Source organism: Coregonus clupeaformis, unplaced genomic scaffold (genome assembly GCF_020615455.1).
Source record: "Coregonus clupeaformis isolate EN_2021a unplaced genomic scaffold, ASM2061545v1 scaf1672, whole genome shotgun sequence".
Classification (NCBI taxonomy): Eukaryota; Metazoa; Chordata; class Actinopteri; order Salmoniformes; family Salmonidae; genus Coregonus; species Coregonus clupeaformis.
Window position 1 is genome coordinate 59,914 of NW_025535126.1, and position 20,152 is coordinate 80,065.

At 42.6% G+C, this 20,152-nt stretch overlaps 1 protein-coding gene across 6 annotated transcripts in view; it reads left to right on the forward strand.

The window, feature by feature from the left end:
• Positions 1 to 11,447, forward strand: part of LOC123487352 (signal-induced proliferation-associated 1-like protein 2) — a 60,664-nt gene extending 49,217 nt beyond the window's left edge. The window contains exons 15-20 of one of the 6 annotated variants that reach the window (XM_045218577.1): positions 1,873 to 2,004; positions 4,249 to 4,275; positions 6,660 to 6,722; positions 8,719 to 8,836; positions 9,347 to 9,428; positions 10,017 to 11,447. In XM_045218577.1, coding sequence (XP_045074512.1) covers positions 1,873 to 2,004; positions 4,249 to 4,275; positions 6,660 to 6,722; positions 8,719 to 8,836; positions 9,347 to 9,428; positions 10,017 to 10,166 — 572 coding nt within the window. In that variant the 3' untranslated portion in view covers positions 10,167 to 11,447. Of the gene's footprint in view, positions 1 to 1,872; positions 2,005 to 4,248; positions 4,276 to 6,659; positions 6,723 to 8,715; positions 8,837 to 9,346; positions 9,429 to 10,016 lie in introns of all 6 variants that reach the window. The other 5 variants (XM_045218580.1, XM_045218578.1, XM_045218579.1 and 2 more) reach the window with 5 other exon arrangements.
• Positions 11,448 to 20,152: the final 8,705 nt, after the last annotated feature.

Sequence of the window (20,152 nt, forward strand, 5' to 3'; positions counted from 1 at the left end):
TTTTTTCAAGGCCCTTTTTACCTTAAAATCAAAACATGTCCAAACTGTATAGTCATTGTTAAAGTACCAAAGTCTGCTTTGTATTAGTGAAACCTTGGAGTTCAATTAGGAATGGAACACGTGTTACGAAATCAGTCGTCCATTAATGTATATACCAAAGATGGAATGCTCCTGAGGTGTAGTAACAAGTCAAATGGTGCTGAGTGGACAGCTGCATGCATCTACTCCTGAAAAGCCCACTCTGTGATATTTACAGTCACTTTTATATTTCTCCAGCCCCATTCCTCAGCTTTATTTTACATTTACATTTTAGTCTTTTAGCAGACGCTCTTATCCAGAGCGACTTACAGTTAGTGAGTGCATACATTTTTTTTATATATATATATTTTTTTCATACTGGCCCCCCGTGGGAATCGAACCCATGACCCTGGCGTTGCAAGCGCTATGCTCTACCAACTGAGCTACACAGGGCTTTATAGTAAACAAAGTGGCGGGGCAGCCAATTAGATTTTTAAATTATGGAGTGGGCCATAGGAATAAAAAATATCTAACTGTGAGCTCATTGTGGTCAATTAAATGCAAACGCCCTTGCCAGTCTGAAGCTGAACTTTACGAGACATATCGTAAAAGCTACAGCATATGCCTTTTTCAATTTCCCATCTGTCTTGTATTAGGTGAGAATTCGTAGGTGTTAAATTGATGCAAACCTATTTTAAAAAGCTGTCTGTTTTTAAGAAACACAGCAAGATATTGGATCTTTTCCACTGGGAAAAACATCAGAGGATGTGCTATGCATCCCAGTATATGGTAATTGAGTATGCAAGATATTAACACTTTCACTGTCGGTCCTCCTTGCGTTTTTTGTTGAAACATTCTAACCACTGGTTGTATTTCACAATGACACAAAGGGGCTGCCCCCCCTCCATTTACATAACATTGTAATGGGTGTCTCCAGCGATCACATGTCAAAACGTGAGAATTCCAGAATGGACAACTGAGGCGAATGTTCCCCCCAAAAAAATCACCCCTCAAAGGGTTAGGCCAGCCAGCAATCACAAATCCACTGCTTTCAGATCATTATTGCAAGCCGTGGAGGTGTGTGTGTGGATATGTGATTGCTGTGTCTTATTCAGATCACCTTTAACTCTGCTGGGGGGTGGGGGTGGGCTGTCTGGGATCAGAAGCCAGAATGAAGGATCATGAACCTCCAGCTGTGCAAATGACTGAAAGCCTGTGTGTGTGTGTTTTTATGCACATATTTGTGTGCCTAGGTTTGTGTGTGTCTGTCCGCCAAAGCTGACCTCTGTGGGCATCCCCTAGATGCAGGTTAATTGTCTGTCTGGCGGGGGAAAGCTCCCCCTTCCTCTCCGTCCTCTAATCAGCTTTCAACAGCAGACTGTGACATTGGGTTAAAAAAAAAGAGGGGGGGGGGGGGTTGTCTCGCACAGTCAATTTGGTGCAAATTGAACAGGCTGAATGGTATTTGCTTCAAGGGGAATTGCAGATGCCTCTTAAAAATGTATGTTAAGGTGATACAAGTTGTATGGATACCTCTGTGAGATGTTTGTCTTACGCTTTGGTGGAAAGTGCCCATCTTTCATTTTTTTATTTTGTGTTTTTACTGACTTTGAAACCTAAAACCCTGAAATTACTTTCTAAATCTGCAAGCAGTCTGGGCTTAACATAGGAGCAGGTGTTCCAAGTGGAGAATGGATGAGCACTGATGTCTCATTATCGGGAGGGAGAGTGAGAGCGGGAAGGAGGAGGAAAGAAAGGAGGGAGGGAAGAGGGAGGGAGCACCAACTGTTCCCTTCACCCAAATCGGTGAGCCTGTCGGTCACTTATCTAAACCAAAATGTCTCATCTCTACAGATGAGCTGTGGTTCTCTGACAGCTCCCTGGCCGACCGCTGCAAAATGGCCGACGGCAGCCTGATGCCCCTCCCGGAAGCAGTGTCTGGCCTGGACTGGTCCCATCTTGTTGATGCCGCAAGGGCTTTTGAAGGTAAGGACATCTAGATTCATCATACTCCCGCATGGCATTAAACAAAATGGAGTGCTTATTCACTGTTTGATCTTTTGATGCTCCCTAAAGCTTAGATACGTTTGAACAATGTCAAAAGGAAAAGGTTATCTGTTGTAACTCAACATTCAAGGAACATCCTTTTGACTGACTTTCTTAAAGCACTTAAAAGCTGGACCAACAAAGGTTATGGGAATGTTATCCTCTAACCTACCAGAAACGTTGTTCCCTAACCTACCAGAAATGTTCTGGGAATGCAGAAATGTTAGCTAGGTGTAAGTGGTACCTGATTAACATTTGCTGCTACCAAGGTCCCTGTCAGGTGTCATACTGTCAAAGGCTGTCAAGTCTTTTGTCCCCAGTTCTCATCAGGCTTTCAGAGCTTGAACTGTTACCCTTTTGTTCAGTGTCTAAATTGTACTCAATGTTTTTTTTTCCCATTCTGGTCAATTTAGGTATCTAATTTGGCGTGAAATTCAAAGTGCGAAAAGACCATTATAAAAGTTGTTTTTCTTTTCTCGTAATGTTCAGATGTGAATTCATTGTCTGTCGTCCAATTAAAGTCTGCCAAATTCATTTGCTGAAGCGACTGGACATGAATTAAGATTGACCCTCAATATCATCTTGACCCAGTCAAAATCTTCAGTCTCTCCCATTATCTGTGTCTGCCTTGAACTCAGTCTGTCTACCTCGAGGTGCTAATTAGCAGGAAGTGGAAGGAGAGAGAGCGTATTTTTGGTCTTGAGAAATGAAGCATTATCACAATGGAGCGCACAGCAAGGAACCATTTTGCCAAATGATTCAACGCCGCCTCGCGCCGTAATTGCACCCCTTGCTTGCACACTTTCTCTGGCAGTTATAGCTTCGCTACCTCTGGAGTGTTTTTCTGGTAACCTGGAATGATGTGGTGAGCAACAGGGTGATATACTCCCGATTTTTTTTCTTTTCTTTTTTTTCTGCAAATGGCTTCTGCTTCCTTCGTGACCAACTGATGTTTATAGACTGGATAGGTTGGAACCGGTGACCACATTTCTTTCACCCTGAGCAGCGAGGGGTGGGGCCGGGTACGCCATTGACTAGCATCGGGCTGCACAGCAGCCTTCGATTTGCATACATGTCAACAACAGAGAAAAGAGGGGGAACTAATTTGCTTGGAGAGTCGTGGGAGTGCTGACCCTGGCATTTAGTAGCCCAGGCTTGCCGTGTCGTTTAGTTGACTTATTTTGTTTCGTGGTGCTCGCTGTGTGCTCGAAAGGCAGTGTTGCTAAGCACGCAGAAACACTAGCATGCTAGTCCTCATTAGCAATGCCTGGGGGGCAAAGGGCGGGGTGAGCATTAGTAGCGACTAGCGAGCATGATTTCTGTTTCCGTAGACCCACGCATACTAGAACAGGACAAATGGTTCACATTCACAGCCAAGAGTGCAGCAGAACAGACAACACAGACATTCCTCTCTCCTTGCGCGTCTCATTGTTCAGTTGTGATTCATATTTATCAATGATAACTTAACCTCAAGTTTTATCTTAGACCGTTAGTTTTTTCCATATTGAACATTACAGAAAATGTAATGGGATGTTGTTTTAGTTGTTTCCATCTCAATATAGGCTAGTGCTTTTTCTAAAGGAAAAGTGAAGATCTCCCTCTTTTACTTTCTTCCTTGTCCTCCTTTGTATTCTTTGTTTTCCACTATGATAATCACTTCACCTGTGATTTACTTCAGTCAACGTTAAGTCAATGTTGAGACTGTCAATTAGAACAGAGAGGGATTGTTAAAAGGGAGAAAGAGAGAGATGTGTGAGATTATGGGTGAGATTTTCACAGCTTCAATCTCTCGCTTGGCTCTCAGAAGCAACTTCAGTGAGACACTTATCTTTACTGAGAACCCCTTTCATCTCTCTTCCCTCTCTCGCGCTCCCCCTTTTCTCACTCCTTAGCGAGAACAATCTTAGCAAGAACGGCTCCCATCTCTTTCCCCTTCTCCCTCCTTTCTGTCCTCAAATACCACATTCCAAACCCACGTCACCTCTCAACACTGTCCAACTATTGAGAAGATAGACGCATGTGGGGAGGGGGGGGTGCTGCTCTTTCGCTAGAAACTTAACCTACATTTCCTCACTAAGACCCCCAGCTTTCTAAAGGGATATGTGATGCCGGCTCGGACATCTGCTAGGCTGTTCTGACTTCTCACAATCCCCCCCCCCCTCTCTTGTTTTCTTCCCTATCCAGAATTGTCCTATGCTCTCTATCTGGAAGGTAACAATAGTGTGCTGTGCCGTGTCGGTTACTACGGAAGGGGACTGGCTTCTAGTGTTTCTCAACTCGGCAACCCATTGGACTGCACTTTATTGTTCTAGCCCAGTGCTAACGCACTTGATTCAACTAAACATGGGCTGTTTGAGTTGTTGAATCAAGTGTGTTAGTGTTGGGCTAGAACAAAAATGTGCAGTCATGTGGGTCTTTACAGCTGGAGTTGAGAATCACTGGCTTACAGTGCCTTCGGAAAGTATTCAGACCCCTTGACATTTTGTTAGGTTACAGCGTTATTCTAAAATTGATTAAATAGTTATTTTTCCTCATCAATCTACACACAATACCCCATAATGACAAAGCAAAAACAGGTTTTTGGACATTTTTGCTAATTTATTAAAAATAAAAAACATATTTACATAAGTATTCAGACCCTTTACTCAGTATTTTGTTGAAGCACCTTTGGCAGCAATTACACCCTAGAGTCTTCTTGGGTATGACGCTACAAGCTTGGCACACCTGTATTTGGGGAGTTTCTCCCATTCTTCTCTGCAGATCCTCTCAAGCTCTGTCAGGTTGGATGGGGAGCGTCGCTGCACAGCTATTTTCAGGTCTCTCCAGAGATATTCAATCGTTTTCAAGTCCGGGCTCTGGCTGGGCCCCTCAAGGACATTCAGAGACTTGTCCCGAAGCCACTCCTGCGTTGTCTTGGCTGTGTGCTTAGGGTCGTTGACCTGTTGGAAGGTGAATGTTCGCCCCAGTCTGAGGTCCTGAGTGCTCTGGAGCAGGTTTTCGTCAAGGATCTCTCTGTACTGTGCTCCGTTCATTTTTGCCTCAATCCGGACTAGTCTCCCAGTCCCTGCCGCTGAAAAACAATCCCACAGTATGATGCTGCCACCACCTTACTTCACCGTAGGGATGGTGCCAGGGTTCCTCCAGACGTGACGCTTGGCATTCAGGCCAAAGAGTTCAATCTTTGTTTCATCAGACCAGACAATCTTGTTTCTCATGGTCTGAGAGTCTTTAGGTGCCTTTTGGCAAACTGCAAGCGGGCTGTCATGTGCCTTTTACTGAGGAGTGGCTTCCATCTCGCCACTCTACCATAAAGGCCTGATTGGTGGAGTACTGCAGAGATGGTTGTCCTTCTGGAAGGTTCTCCCATCTCCACAGAGGAACTCTAGAGCTCTGTCAGTGTGACCATCAGGTTTTTGATCACCTCCCTGACCAAGGCCTTTCTCCCCTGATTGCTCAGTTTGGCCGGGCGTCCAGCTCTAGGAAGAGTCTTGGTGGTTCCAAACTTCTTCCATTTAAGAATGATGGAGACCACTGTGTTCTTGGGGACCTTCAATGATGCAGACATTTTTTGGTACCCTTCCCCAGATCTGTGCCTCGACACAATCCTGTCTCGGAGCTCTACGGACAATTCCTTCGACCTCATGGCTTGGTGTTTGCTATGACGTGCTGTCAACTGTGGGATCTTATATAGACAGGTGTGTGCCTTTCCAAATCATGTCCAATCAATTTAATTACCACAGGTGGATTCCAATCAAGTTGTAGAAACATCTCAAGGATGATTAATGGAAACAGGATGCACCTGAGCTCAATTTCGAGTCTCATAGCAAAGAGTCTGAATACTTATGTAAATAAGGTATTTTTTATTTATTTTTAACCTGTTTTCGCTGTGTCATTATGGGGTATGTGTGTAGATTGCTGAGGATTTCTATTTATTTAATCTATTTTAGAATAAGGCTGTAATGTAACAAAATGTGGAAAAAGTCAAGGGGTCTGAATACTTTCGGAAGTTAATGTATATTATACTGTGGGGCCTTAACTGTGTGAAATCCAGTTAGCTCTCATATTTAACCCACCACCTGCACGTGTGACCCTCTTCACCCACAGAGAGAGTGGATCCAGTTGTTATATACAGTGCCATGAAAAAGTATTTGCCCCCTTTCTGATTTTCTCTATTTTTGCATATTGTTGATACTGAATGTTATCAGATCTTCAACCTTTATCTATTAGGTTTTGGTTGAAGATCAGTATCAAAAATATGCAAAAGTAGCAAAAATTAGAAAGGGGGCAAATACTTTTTCAAAGCACCGTAACTCCATAATTGTTGCTTTTAGAATAGACCATGGCAAAGGTTTAGGGATGGCAGCTAACTATAGCACTTTCACAGGATCCATTCTACTCTACATCATGCTCGCCACCTCCATGGTTGCAAGAATGGACTGCTTAAAAGGGCTGCGCCAGAATGTGCCTTTCCTTAGTACATTGCTTTTGGAGCATTTAAGAGCTACTGTAGCTTATTTGCACTGAAAGTGCACTATACACAGTGTGGGTAGCTGAACTGTATCTGAGGGGTGTGCTGTCTCCTCTCGTGTTTTCAGGTCTGGAGCTCGACAAGGATGCCAATCGCCTGTGTGATAAAGACAGTCAGAAAGAATCACTAGGTGACCTTGACATTTTGCTCAACAAAGCACTGGGTTCTCTTTACTCTTTTTTGTCTTCTCCTCTTTATTGGAATTACTTTTACTACCACTCTAGTTAGTTACTGCCATTAGAGCTTCTTTCACCTTTACTGCCATTGGTGCTTTTGCTATTACTGCTATGGAACCTCTACAACTACTACAATTTTATTTAGTATGAAATCAAATTAGGGTTTCTACTAGCATTTCTGTCAATACTACCACAGCTACTACTACAACAGCTAATGCTTCTGTAACACTACAGTGGTTACTACTACCACCACCACTATTACTACCACCACCTTCTACTACTAGCTGCCTAGTGTTACCCTCAACCACTACTTCTATTGTGATGTTTTCTCCTGCTAACTTTTGTTCCAGCCTAGCACTAACACGCCTGATTTAAACTGCTCTTCTAATCTGGCATTTCCAAGCAGTTAGGGACTATCTTAGTCGAGATGTGTGTCATGGTATTTAAAGATGCACTATGCAAAAATCGCTCTGCCATTTCCTGGTTGCTAAAATTCTAATAGTTCGCCTAATTTCAGTTTGTGACAAAACAAGCAAGTGTAGTGTAGAGAATCATTGTACCATCTAAACTGCTGTGAAATCTATTTTCCATAACCAAAAATATTGTACACTGAACAAAAATATAAACGCAACATGTAAAGTGTTGGTCCCATGTTTCATGAGCTGAAATAAAAGATCCCAGAAATTTTCCAGATGCACAAAATGTGTATTTCTGTCAATTTGGTGCACAAATTTGGTTACAACCCTGTTAGTGAGCATTTCTCCTTTGCCAAGATAATCCATCCACCTGACAGGTGTGGCATATCAAGAAGCTGATTGAACAGCATGGTCGTTACACAGGTGCACCTTGTGCTGTGGTCAATAAAAGGCTACTCTAAAATGTGCATTTTTTGTCACACAACACAATGCCACAGATGTCTCAAGTTTTGAGGGATTGTGCAATTGGCATGCTGAGTTAAGGAATGTACACCAGAGCTGTTGCCAGAGAATAGAATGTGCATTTCGGTACCATAAGCCGCCTCCAACGTCGTTTTAGAGAATTTGGCAGTACCTCCAACCAGCCTCACAACCACAGACCACGTGTATGGCGTCGGGTGGACGAGCGGTTTGCTGATGTCAGCGTTGTGAACAGAGAGCCCCATGGTGGCAGTGAGGTTATGGAATGGGCAGGCATAAGCTACAGACAACCAACACAATTGCATTTTATCAATGGCAATTTGAATACACAGAGATACCGTGACGAGATCCTGAGGCCCATTGTCGTGCCATTCATCCGCCACCATCACCTCATGTTTCAGCATGATAATGCACGGCCCCATGTCGCAAGGATCTGTACACAATTCCTGGAAGCTGAAAATGTCCTAGTTCTTCCATGGCCTGCATACTCACCAGACATGTCACCCATTGAGCATGTTTGGGATGCTCTGGATCAATGTGTACGACAGCATGTTCCAGTTCCCGCCAATATCCAGCAACTTTGCACAGCCATTGAAAAGGAGTGGGACAACATTCAACAGGCCAAAATCAACAGCCTGATCAACTCTATGCGACGGAGATGTGTCGCACTGCATGAGGCGAATGGTGGTCACGGACTGGTTTTCAAATCCACGCCCCTACTTTTTTTTTTAAAGGTATCTGTGACCAACAGATGCATATCTGTATTCCCAGTCATGTGAAATCCATCGATTAGGACCTAATGAAATTTTTTCCGTTGATTGATTTCCTTATATGAACTGTAACTGAGTCAAATCTTTGAAATTGTTGCATGTTGCGTATATATTTTTGTTCAGTACATTTTCAGTTGTTTGAAGCTGGTGTACAAAACACAGTAAAAGTTGCAAAAAACAAAACTTAAGAATGGGAAGCATAGAAATAGTGCACATAGAACAGATCTACCGCCCAAAAGTTACATATTGCAGCTTTAATAGTATTGGGTGTGTTTCTTTAGCAGCGGACCAGGGTTCACTCTGCTCCATGTTGGACGTGGAGCAGGCCCAGCAGGCCATGGAGCTGTCCCATGAGCTGAGTCGGAGGGTGGCTGCGTCGGAGGCCGCCACCTTGGAGGCAGGGTAGGTGTACTGTGCCTTTGGGTGGGGCAGGCAGTTAAAGGAGCTTGACTTGGCAGAGAAGGGGATTTAGTTATTGAAGGTCTTACATATACGTATGTTGAACACTACTTACTGACTGAATGCCGAAACATTGTTCATCCTCCTCTAAAGGAATAACTTATATTATCAAAATATTATAATTAAAGGCCCAGTGCAGTCAAAAATGTGATTTTCCTCGCTCTCTGTGTGTGTGTATTTATTTATTTTTTCATACTGAGGTTGGCGTAATAATGTGAAATTGTGAAAATTATGATAATGCCCTTCTAGTGTAAGAGCAATTTGAAAGACTTCCTAAAATGTCTGCCTGTTTTGGTAGGATGGAGTTTTGGCCTGCCTGGTGACATCACCAGGTGGTAAATTAGTGTATAAAAGCATATACCATCAAAGACCGACATAACGAAGAGGTCAATTTCTATAGACTGGTCTATAGACTTGCAAAACTTAAAGAAGCCTGTCTCTATCTCTATATAGGGACGGCTCTCCTGCTCTGCTCACGGGCAAAGTCATCCAACTGGAAGAGATCCTCAGACAGCTTCAGTTCGACCTACGAAAGGTAAAGTCAACTCCCCGAAGCATATCGGTGACGTGTCCAGAGAACCACTTAGCATGTATAACAATAATAACATGGTCATTTAGCAGATGACTTTTATCCAAAGGGATGTGCAGCTAACACATTAATCAGTATACTACTATGATGTACTAGAATGCTCTGTACAGTTAGCTGCTGTTCTAAAATGTACGCTTCTCTGTTGGTGTATTTTGTAAATCATACAGCCCCAGCAGGCAAAACCAGTTGTCATGTTCAGGTTGTATACTGATTGTAAAGGACGTTTTGTCAGTCTTTTCAGCAACCAGAAAAATGTATTTATCTGACCAGATAAACAACCACAAAATGATTGCTTTCCCATGATGTGTTGACATTGTCATATAATATACATCTTTACCTGGTTGTAACAGAGACCAGTTGGTTTTAATCTGGTTATATTATGTATTATCATTCAGAAAACCAATGTACAACCAGACAATTATGTCATAATGAAGCCAAATGTTGTCCACTGTGCCAAATGGTGATCATATGTATAGCCAATGCCGTCATGCCAGGTTGCGTAATAAGCGAAGTGTGTGTGTTCCCTCTCCACAGGAGCAAGAGGACAAGGCCATGTTGCAGGAGCAGGTCCAGCACTTGCGTCAGGACAACATGCGTCTGCACGAGGAGAGCCAAATGGCAGCCGCCCAGCTCAGGAGGTTCAGCGAATGGTTCCTACACTCGGTCGACAACAAGAAGCCCTGAGCAAAAAACACTGACACACACTGCAACATGGCCGTTAACTCCACATTACCTGAGCCAGTGGCATGTCAAGAGGGACGTAGTCTGAAGTGATTCAAAGTGAATAGCCATCGCATGAGAGCGAGAAGTTGCGAGTTAGCGTGCTAATGCTAGTTGCATTGTTTTGAAAGCAAAACAACATTAATTAGTGTAAATATCCAAGGGGCCGGGGGGAGGGTAATGCGATACATTTATAGAAGGTTAAGATAAAGGGGAGGAAGGGAAGAATGTAGCAGACCTCATGTTTTTGGCTATTTGCGGAGAGGAAGGAACATGTGAATTAAAAACAAATGAATGTAACTTATGTGAAATCTATATTATTTTGCCGAAAAAGGCAAGCGTAAAACTTATGAGTTCCCTCAGTAAACAACAATTTAAAAAATGTTCACCCAAATAAAATTACTAAACTTTACCTTGACATTAAATGTATTATAAAACAACCAGGAAATAATTAAGGTGTTACAAGGTTCTTGTATAAAAAAAGCTAATCTTTAGTAAGTTTTGTAAAGTACTCCACTGTTTTGAACAAAAAAATAGAAATTGTCCTAGCAATAAATATGGTGATAGTCACAAAACTGTTATTAATGGTTAGCACTGATTGTGGTGTTGTCGAGATTGCGGTTGTATTGGATTACTTGGACGTGTTTATTTTGCAGGAACAAAAACGTGCCTGACTTTAACCAGTGGTGTATGGATACTGTAGTCTTTTCTGTTGTTGTAGTCCCTCATCCTTTTCCAACCCCACGCCTTGTCCACTACTCTCACTAATGATGTCTACCATGATGTTATTACCCTTTTTTTTTTTGCCACAGAGAAATGTATTCTTATGCAGTTGACCCTGAACTTGTAGGTACACAAGGTACCACCAAGTGTACGAATTATGTATTTTCAATGCCAAAATGTGTTTGATGGTCTTTGTACAGTACTTCAGAGAAAGTGTCTTGTATTTAACACTCTTATTTAAATTTACCCTCCAAATTGTTTATTTTAATATTGAGTATTTTGTTCCTTTCTGCACTAAAAAAGATTAATGGCTCCTTATTGGCAATATCTGTATAGTTGGCAAGAGATAAGATATAAATACTATATACATATAAAGGGTTATTTCTGGGAAGTCCAACGTTTGGATGCTGCTAGAATACAGCCTGTTGTTTTGTATGCCTTTCTTTCTTTGTAAGATGTATTGTTAAAGACGGGACAAATGGTTTGCTTTTTTAATAAATGTAGGATGTTGAAAAAACTAAATGGACTCAAGTGTCATTTAATTCCAGCGACAACGTTTGAGTATTAAGGTATTTTTTTGTATAGTTGGGTGCTGTTTTGCGGACAGAAAATGTTATGTCTTAAACATACAGCCTATGGTATGTCCCTGATGAACTGGTTAGTTGACATTCTTGACAAAATAGTATAATCAGTGCCACACTGTTTGATAAGTGCCATGCAGTCATTTGGAGTATTGAATTATGGGTAACACTTGTACAGGGATCACATATTAGGCACAATTGGGAATCTGCATAGTAGCATATGTGCCTTCCTTTTTTATTGGTCAGGCCATTATTCAAAACAGCTAAAGGATCTAGCAAAAGTGATGGCTGGATGGAAGCAGGTGTTCTGGAGTGTAGCACACTCGTGTCTTATTAGACCCAGATGGGCCTTCAGTGTCCACAAGAATCACCCATATGAACCTTTTGAATAATTCATGGACTAAAGTATTTGGCTCAGAGGTCTCTTGTACCCGAGTAGGCCTACCAGCTCTTATGGCAAGGTGGCACAAGTGAAATTTTGCTCCAAGTGCAAATAGCTGACAACCTTGCGTCTTGTACTTTAGAATTCACATGATATTAACTGCACTATATTTGTGTTTATTCCTCTTTGGTTAGACTTCACATATTGGAACATTTAGTTTGTTGAGAAATCAGAGCATAGTATTTTCCTAAAACCCTGCACAACCAAACTAGTCTCTTATGAAAACCCTGAATACAAGTTTAACTCTCATGTCCAATTAAGGCAACATACTCCCATTGTGTCCAACAGATGAGCCATTATTTATGGCAGATCGAGAACACTCCCATCCCTTAGAGACAATAGCCTGTGGTTTGGTGGGGGTGGTGGGGAAGTCTACAGTTGTCATCCCAGCCTGACTACAACAGTAGGCCTATGTCCCAGATGGCTCTCCTGCAGCCTCCAGCCACCCAATGTAGGTCCCATTACCTCACCTCTCTCCATATGGTTTGACCGCAGATGTAAAAAGTGGAGGAACTGAGAGCGCGACACCCACTCACACATGCAATTGGTAGCAGACACACACATGCATGTCATTGAGGTCCAGGAGGAGGAGCAAGGTTTGGTTGGAGATGGGGAAGGAGAGAGATTTCTTTTTTAATGAGTGCCTGAGAGAAAGGAGAGGAAAGATCAAACAGGAGAGGCATCCTACAAGGAGGGGAAGACAAATGGGCCAGTGAAATAGTTCAAAGTAAGGTTTTTTAAAGATGAATGGAAGAGAAAATGGGAGCGTTGGATGGATGGAGTGCTGGAAAGTGAATGTAGTGCTGAATAGTGAATGGAGTGCCATAGCGCAATCGTCGCCCCTTTTACTCTAGCTCATGTTTCACCTTCCATTTCAAAACCCCAGCGTTCTCCTCAGTGGAGCCAATCAGAGTATTTTCATTATTGATTGAGCACTTTGGTGGTTGCGTGGGATATGTATGGAGCACCTGCCGCTAGTGCTTTTAGGATGAGAGCCCTGACTCGAGTGTGACACGAAATGAGAAGACGATGCGTCTCCTCCCTCCCAATGAACCTGTGTTTTGAACCAAGAGTTGACTTAATAGAACAACACTTTACAAAGATGCTTGCGAAGCACAAGGCACGCTAAATCCCGAACAGAAGTGTTCAACAGAAGGAGGAAAAAGAAAGCTGCGCAATGTTGCCAGTGCCGGAGTTTGTCATGGAGGGGGATCTATAATTCATAGATTCGATGACCTAGTTTCCCGAAAAAATGCTGAGAGAAAGGGAAAAAAATATAAATGCATTGGTGTTTTTCACTGTGTTCTGCACACACAATAGAAAGCAGCGAGTAAGAGAAAGATCAGAGACCTATATGACTCGGGTTGAAGCTGCAAATTGTGTAATGTTTTCAGCGGTGGTGCCCCGAATCTTTGGGCTTTCTAGGCCAGAGTGTATTCTCAGAAGTGAGCCTTAGGTCAAAATGAGAACATTTTTACTAATAATTATCATGGGAATGCAATGGTAATTTTGAGTATATTGTTGTGTATGTGACCAACCGTGTATCGAAGCTTCATCTAAGCATCATTAGGCCTCCATCTTTGCTCTTCACTACACAGTCCTTTCAAATACTGTAAGTTGGAACATTGTTTCTCCCCCGAACTAATCAAGGGCTTGATGATAAGTTGAGTGGTTGGAACAATTAAAATGGGGTAAAACAGAATAAGTTAATTGTGCAACCTTTCGGGTACTCAAGGACCAGGATTGAGAAACGTACAGTGCATTCGGAAAGTATTCAGACCCCTTTACTTTTTCCACATTTTGTTACGTTACAGCCTTATTCTAAAATTGATTAAATTAAATGTTTTCCTCATCAATCTAAACACAATAAGTAAGTATTCAGATCCTTTGCTATGAGACTCGAAATTGAGCTCAGGTGCATCCCGTTTCCATTGATCATCCTTGAGATGTTTCTACAACTTGATTGGAGTCCACCTGTGGTAAATTCAATTGATTGGACATGATTTGGAAAGGCACACACCTGTCTGTATAAGGTCCCACAGTTGACAGTGCATGTCAGAGCAAAAACCAAGCCATGAGGTTGAAGGAATTGTCCGTAGAGCTCAGAGACAGGATTGTGTCGAGGCACAGATCTGGGGAAGGGTACGAAAACATTTCTGCAGCATTGAAGGTCCCCAAGAACAGTGGCCTCCATCATTCTGAAATGGAAGAAGTTTGGAACCACCAAGACTCTTCCTAGAGCTGGACGCTCGGCCAAACTGAGCAATCGAGGAAGAAGGGCCTTGGTCAGGGAGGTGACCAAGAACCCGATGGTCACTCTGACAGAGCTCCAGAGTTCCTCTGTGGAGATGGGAGAACCTTCCAGAAGGACAACCATCTCTGCAGCACTACACCAATCAGGCCTTTATGGTGAGTGGCCAGACGGAAGCCACTCCTCAGTAAAAAGCACATGACAGCCCGCTTGAAGTTTGCCAAAAGGCACCTAAAGACTCTCAGACCATGAAAAACAAGATTCTCTGGTCTGATGAAACCAAGATTGAACTCTTTGGCCTGAATGCCAAGCGTCACGTCTGGAGGAAACCTGGCACCATCCCTACAGTGAAGCAAGGTGGTGGCAGCATCATGCTGTGGGGATGTGTTTCAGCGGCAGGGACTGCGAGACTAGTCAGGATCGAGAGAAAGATGAACGGAGCAAAGTACAGAGAGATCCTTGATGAAAACCTGCTCCAGAGCGCTCAGGACCTCAGACTGGGGCGAAGGTTCACCTTCCAACAGGACAACAACCCTAAGCACACAGCCAAGACAATGCAGGAGTGGCTTCGGGACAAGTCTCTGAATGTCCTTGAGTGGCCCAGCCAGAGCCCGGACTTGAACCCGATCTAACATTTCTGGAGAGACATGAAAATAGCTGTGTGGTGACGCTCCCCATCCAACCTGACAGAGCTTGAGAGGATCTAAAAAGAAGAATGGCAGAAACTCCCCAGATACAGATGTGCCAAGCTTGTAGCGTCATACCCAAGAAGACTCGAGGGTGTAATCACTGCCAAAGGTGCTTCAACAAAGTACTGAGTAAAGGGTCTGAATACTTATGTAAATGTGATATTTCTGGCGGGGTTTTAAAATACATTTCTGTTTCTTTTTTTTAAATACATTTTTTTATACATTTTTATACATTTGATTAGGGGGGAAAACTATTTAATCCATTTTAGAATAAGGCTGTAAAGTAACAAAATGTGGAAAATGGAAAGTGGTCTGAATACTTTCTGAATGCACTGTAGATATCTTATCTTCTCAGCAAATCGCAAAGCCAACAGAGGTTTTGGGCAGGGGGGGCAGCCAGACAAGTGGAAGAGTTCAGGCGAAGTCACATCTCCCGGCGGTCCTACAGGGGGAATTCTACTACCAAGGTTAGCAATGTTGACAGTTTGGTCCGGTGCCCTGAATGAAAAATTCCCGAAACTATCTATCAGTAGAGTTGTGAATTGAGAGACCACAATATTATGTTAGCCTGCTGAGCTAAAGCTAGCCAAAGCAAATCTTCAGGTCTCAGGATGTTACTCATCACATGAGCATGGTTCACCGAAGCACCTCCACTATAGTCACTCTTTGCCAATGTCACAACGGTGGCAAAAGTTAGTCCGGTGGACTAAGTGTGACATTCCCGAAGCTATCTGTCTGTAGAAATCAGGAATAGTTCTTGCTTACTCTTTGCTATTGAGTATGGAGGAAAGAGAAGCAGCAGGTCCTTCAGTAGGTAGTTCATTTTACTCCTACACTCGTCCACTGTCAGGCGTCAGTGTGTAGCGGTAGGACAGAGTCAGGCGCAGGACACAGAGCTAGTAGACAACGTACTTTACTCGTGAAAATAAATGAACATAATCTCCACGCAGGGAGGACAATTCCCGCTCACCAGTCTATGACACCAAACATAGAACAAACACGCCCACAACACAGTGGGAGCCAGAGGGTTAACTAGGGAATAAATCATGAACATAATGGGAACCAGGTGTGTACAATAAAGACAAAACAAGTAGAACACAGAAACATAGATCGGTGGCAGCTAGTACTCCGGTGACGACGAACGCCGAAGCCTGCCCGAGCAAGGAGGAGGGGCAGCCTCGGCTGAATTCGTGACATCCACAGAAGGCAAAATCAAATCCTCCCTTTTCAAATGATGGACATTTTGGGTGAACATAACAGCCAAGGGTTCTTTAAAATAATCATCTTTCAAATGAAATATTTACACATAAGCTGTAGAAGTTCAAATCTACAGTGCAGCGTGTATGTTTATGGGAAGAAACCAAAGTGAGCTAGAGGTCACCATTCGTTTCACTTCAGTATGCCCCCTTTTCTTTTTATCAATTATAGACATAAATTGAGCAATCAATAAACAATTGTAATAATCAGTCACTAATCACTAGATAGTAACCATAGTATTAGTGGTTGGTGAACAGTACAGTATGCGTGAGTGGTGAGCCTCCATGAGGATGTATGGGTGTGCATGCATGCATGGATGATTTACATCCTAAAAAAACTCTCAGGAAAGTTCACAGGAATGTCAGTGAAAATGAGCCACATCAATTAGTAAATTATTTCCCTTTTGTTTCCGAATTTTTTGGCCCTGGATCTCACAATTACAACATTATTTCCGTCCAAAAAAGTATAATTTGTTAATTAGAACATATAGGCCTATAGTGCTTTTAGTTACAGAAAGATACATACAGGAGTCCATTAACGAAAGACGAAGGATATCAAGGATCTGGAAAGATTCTGTATGGAGGTCTAATATCCCTCCCAATGTGGTCCATTATCCCTCCCAATGTGTTCTCCAATCTCATAAAACATTTTAGAAAAAGGCTCAGCGCTATTATCCTTGCAAGGGGAGGGTGCTGCAGTTTTGATAACAGGGGATCCAATCATTCTTACCCCTATCTTTTTTAGATTTGTTTTATTACTTGTTAAACAAAATACATTTCTCTGTGCAATTGTATTAGTATATAATAATATAATTTTCACATTTTGTTGAGCATACAATATAGCTCAGTATTTGTATTATTTATTTTATACAGTCTTTTTTGCTCATCTTTATCAAGGGTGCCAATAATTCCGGATCCCACTGTATATGTAAGAGGGTACACAGGACCTTTGGGTCTGACCTTTCAGTACATTAAACGTAGACATAGTTTAATGACGGACTGTAGATGCAGAAAGTAAACAGCATAGTGGGTACATTTCCACAACAACTAAGAGTGTTGAAGTGCGAGGCTCAACATCTCCGCTGTTTTGAACAGAGTGAAGCGAACCCGTGCACATGCGCAGATACTGTGTGTGACTGTGTGAGAGCGAAGTCTTGCATCTCGCTCATCTCAATATCTGCGGTGCTGCTTGTGGCAACGTCATTTCGCTGAGTCTACCTTTAAGTAAGCATTTCATAATAAAATACAAAATAACTTGTTATTGTAAAATGGAAATGTGTCTTTGCTGTGTTATGTTTTTTCCCAACCCCTTCATACACTCACACGAGAGCCTGGAAGCAGCACAGGGTCAGCTGAAGAGGAGCACCCTGGAGCAGTTTAGGGATGAAGTGCCTTGCTCAAGGGCATAACAGCGGTAGGTGGCACCTCATTCCCGCCGATTGTTCCCCGTCAGCCCTGGAATTTGAACCGGCAACCCTTTGTTTACTGGCCTGCCTCTCCAGCCTTGAGGCTACTGCCTCATACAAACTAAACATATTTTGGTCCCACTTTAAACTATGTATACTTTATAAAGGCTTTATATAGCATACATAAAGATAAAGGCTTCATAAGCACTACAACAATGCTTCACGAATCATCTATAAGCCTACAGTGGGGGAAAAAGTATTTAGTCAGCCACCAATTGTGCAAGTTCTCCCACTTAAAAAGATGAGAGAGGCCTGTAATTTTCATCATAGGTACAGGTCAACTATGACAGACAAAATGAGAAAAAAATTCCAGAAAATCACATTGTAGGATTTTTAATGAATTTATTTGCAAATTATGGTGGAAAATAAGTATTTGGTCAATAACAAAAGTTTCTCAATACTTTGTTATATACCCTTTGTTGGCAATGACACAGGTCAAACGTTTTCTGTAAGTCTTCACAAGGTTTTCACACACTGTTGCTGGTAGTTTGGCCCATTCCTCCATGCAGATCTCCTCTAGAGCAGTGATGTTTTGGGGCTGTCACTGGGCAACACGGACTTTCAACTCCCTCCAAAGATTTTCTATGGGGTTGAGATCTGGAGACTGGCTAGGCCACTCCAGGACCTTGAAATGCTTCTTACGAAGCCACTCCTTCGTTGCCCGGGCGGTGTGTTTGGGATCATTGTCATGCTGAAAGACCCAGCCACGTTTCATCTTCAATGCCCTTGCTGATGGAAGGAGGTTTTCACTCAAAATCTCACGATACATGGCCCCATTCATTCTTTCCTTTACACGGATCAGTCGTCCTGGTCCCTTTGCAGAAAAACAGCCCCAAAGCATGATATTTCCACCCCCATGCTTCACAGTAGGTATGGTGTTCTTTGGATGCAACTCAGCATTCTTTGTCCTCCAAACACGGCGAGTTGAGTTTTTACCAAAAAGTTCTATTTTGGTTTCATCTGACCATATGACATTCTCCCAATCCTCTTCTGGATCATCCAAATGCACTCTAGCAAACTTCAGACGGGCCTGGACATGTACTGGCTTAAGCAGGGGGACACTTCTTGCACTGCAGGATTTGAGTCCCTGGCGGCGTAGTGTGTTACTGATGGTAGGCTTTGTTACTTTGGTCCCAGCTCTCTGCAGGTCATTCACTAGGTCCCCCCGTGTGGTTCTGGGATTTTTGCTCACCGTTCTTGTGATCATTTTGACCCCACGGGGTGAGATCTTGCGTGGAGCCCCAGATCGAGGGAGATTATCAGTGGTCTTGTATGTCTTCCATTTCCTAATAATTGCTCCCACAGTTGATTTCTTCAAACCAAGCTGCTTACCTATTGCAGATTCAGTCTTCCCAGCCTGGTGCAGGTCTACAATTTTGTTTCTGGTGTCCTTTGACAGCTCTTTGGTCTTGGCCATAGTGGAGTTTGGAGTGTGACTGTTTGAGGTTGTGGACAGGTGTCTTTTATACTGATAACAAGTTCAAACAGGTGCCATTAATACAGGTAACGAGTGGAGGACAGAGGAGCCTCTTAAAGAAGAAGAAGTTACAGGTCTGTGAGAGCCAGAAATCTTGCTTGTTTGTAGGTGACCAAATACTTATTTTCCACCATAATTTGCAAATAAATTCATTAAAAATCCTACAATGTGATTTTCTGGATTTTATTTTCTCAATCTGTCATAATTGACGTGTACCTATGATGAAAATTACAGGCCTCTCTCATCTTTTTAAGTGGGTGAACTTGCACAATTGGTGGCTGACTAAATACTTTTTTTCCCCACTGTATGTCATACTCTATAAATGGTGTATAAAGGGTACATAACCATTCCCATAGTATGGTGAATTGCCAAATGTAACATTCTACAGCATTTATAGAGTATGACATACGCTTATAGATGATTTGTGAAGCATTTATATAGTGCTTATGAAGCCTTTATCTATGCTATATGAAGCCTTTATAAGTTGTACTTCGTTTAATGTGGCACCCATATTTTCAATAAAGTGTTTAAAGTCACGAATAGTCTTATGTTATGAGCTATATGTGCATGTGATAATGACTTGAACAAAAGCATCAACTAGATCTGCTCTGAGTTGTTGTACTTTGACTTTCCCACAGGATGTGTCACCATAGAAACTCAGCATTCCTTTAATAATCGGCACTAGAACACATAAAAAGAATATGGCTTCTATTGTGGCATCGATGCATTGAAAACTGTCAACTTCTCTCACAACCACAATACCGGTCCACACATGGCGACAATCCAATCAGGAGACCCACAGGTCCAGATGGCAATGTCTCTGTGTACAGTTCATCTCCTGTGCAGCTCAGTTGGTAGAGCATGGCACTTGCAACGCCAGGGTTGTGGGTTCGTTTCCCACGGGGGGCCAGTATGAAAGAAGTATGAAAATGTATGCACTCACTAACTGTCAGTCGCTCTGGATAAGAGCGTCTGCTAAAATGTCAAATGTAAATGATCTCCAAGAGATCCTGCAGGCACATATTTCTGTCTATTTATCTGCGTAGGTTATCTAAGCATAGGTCT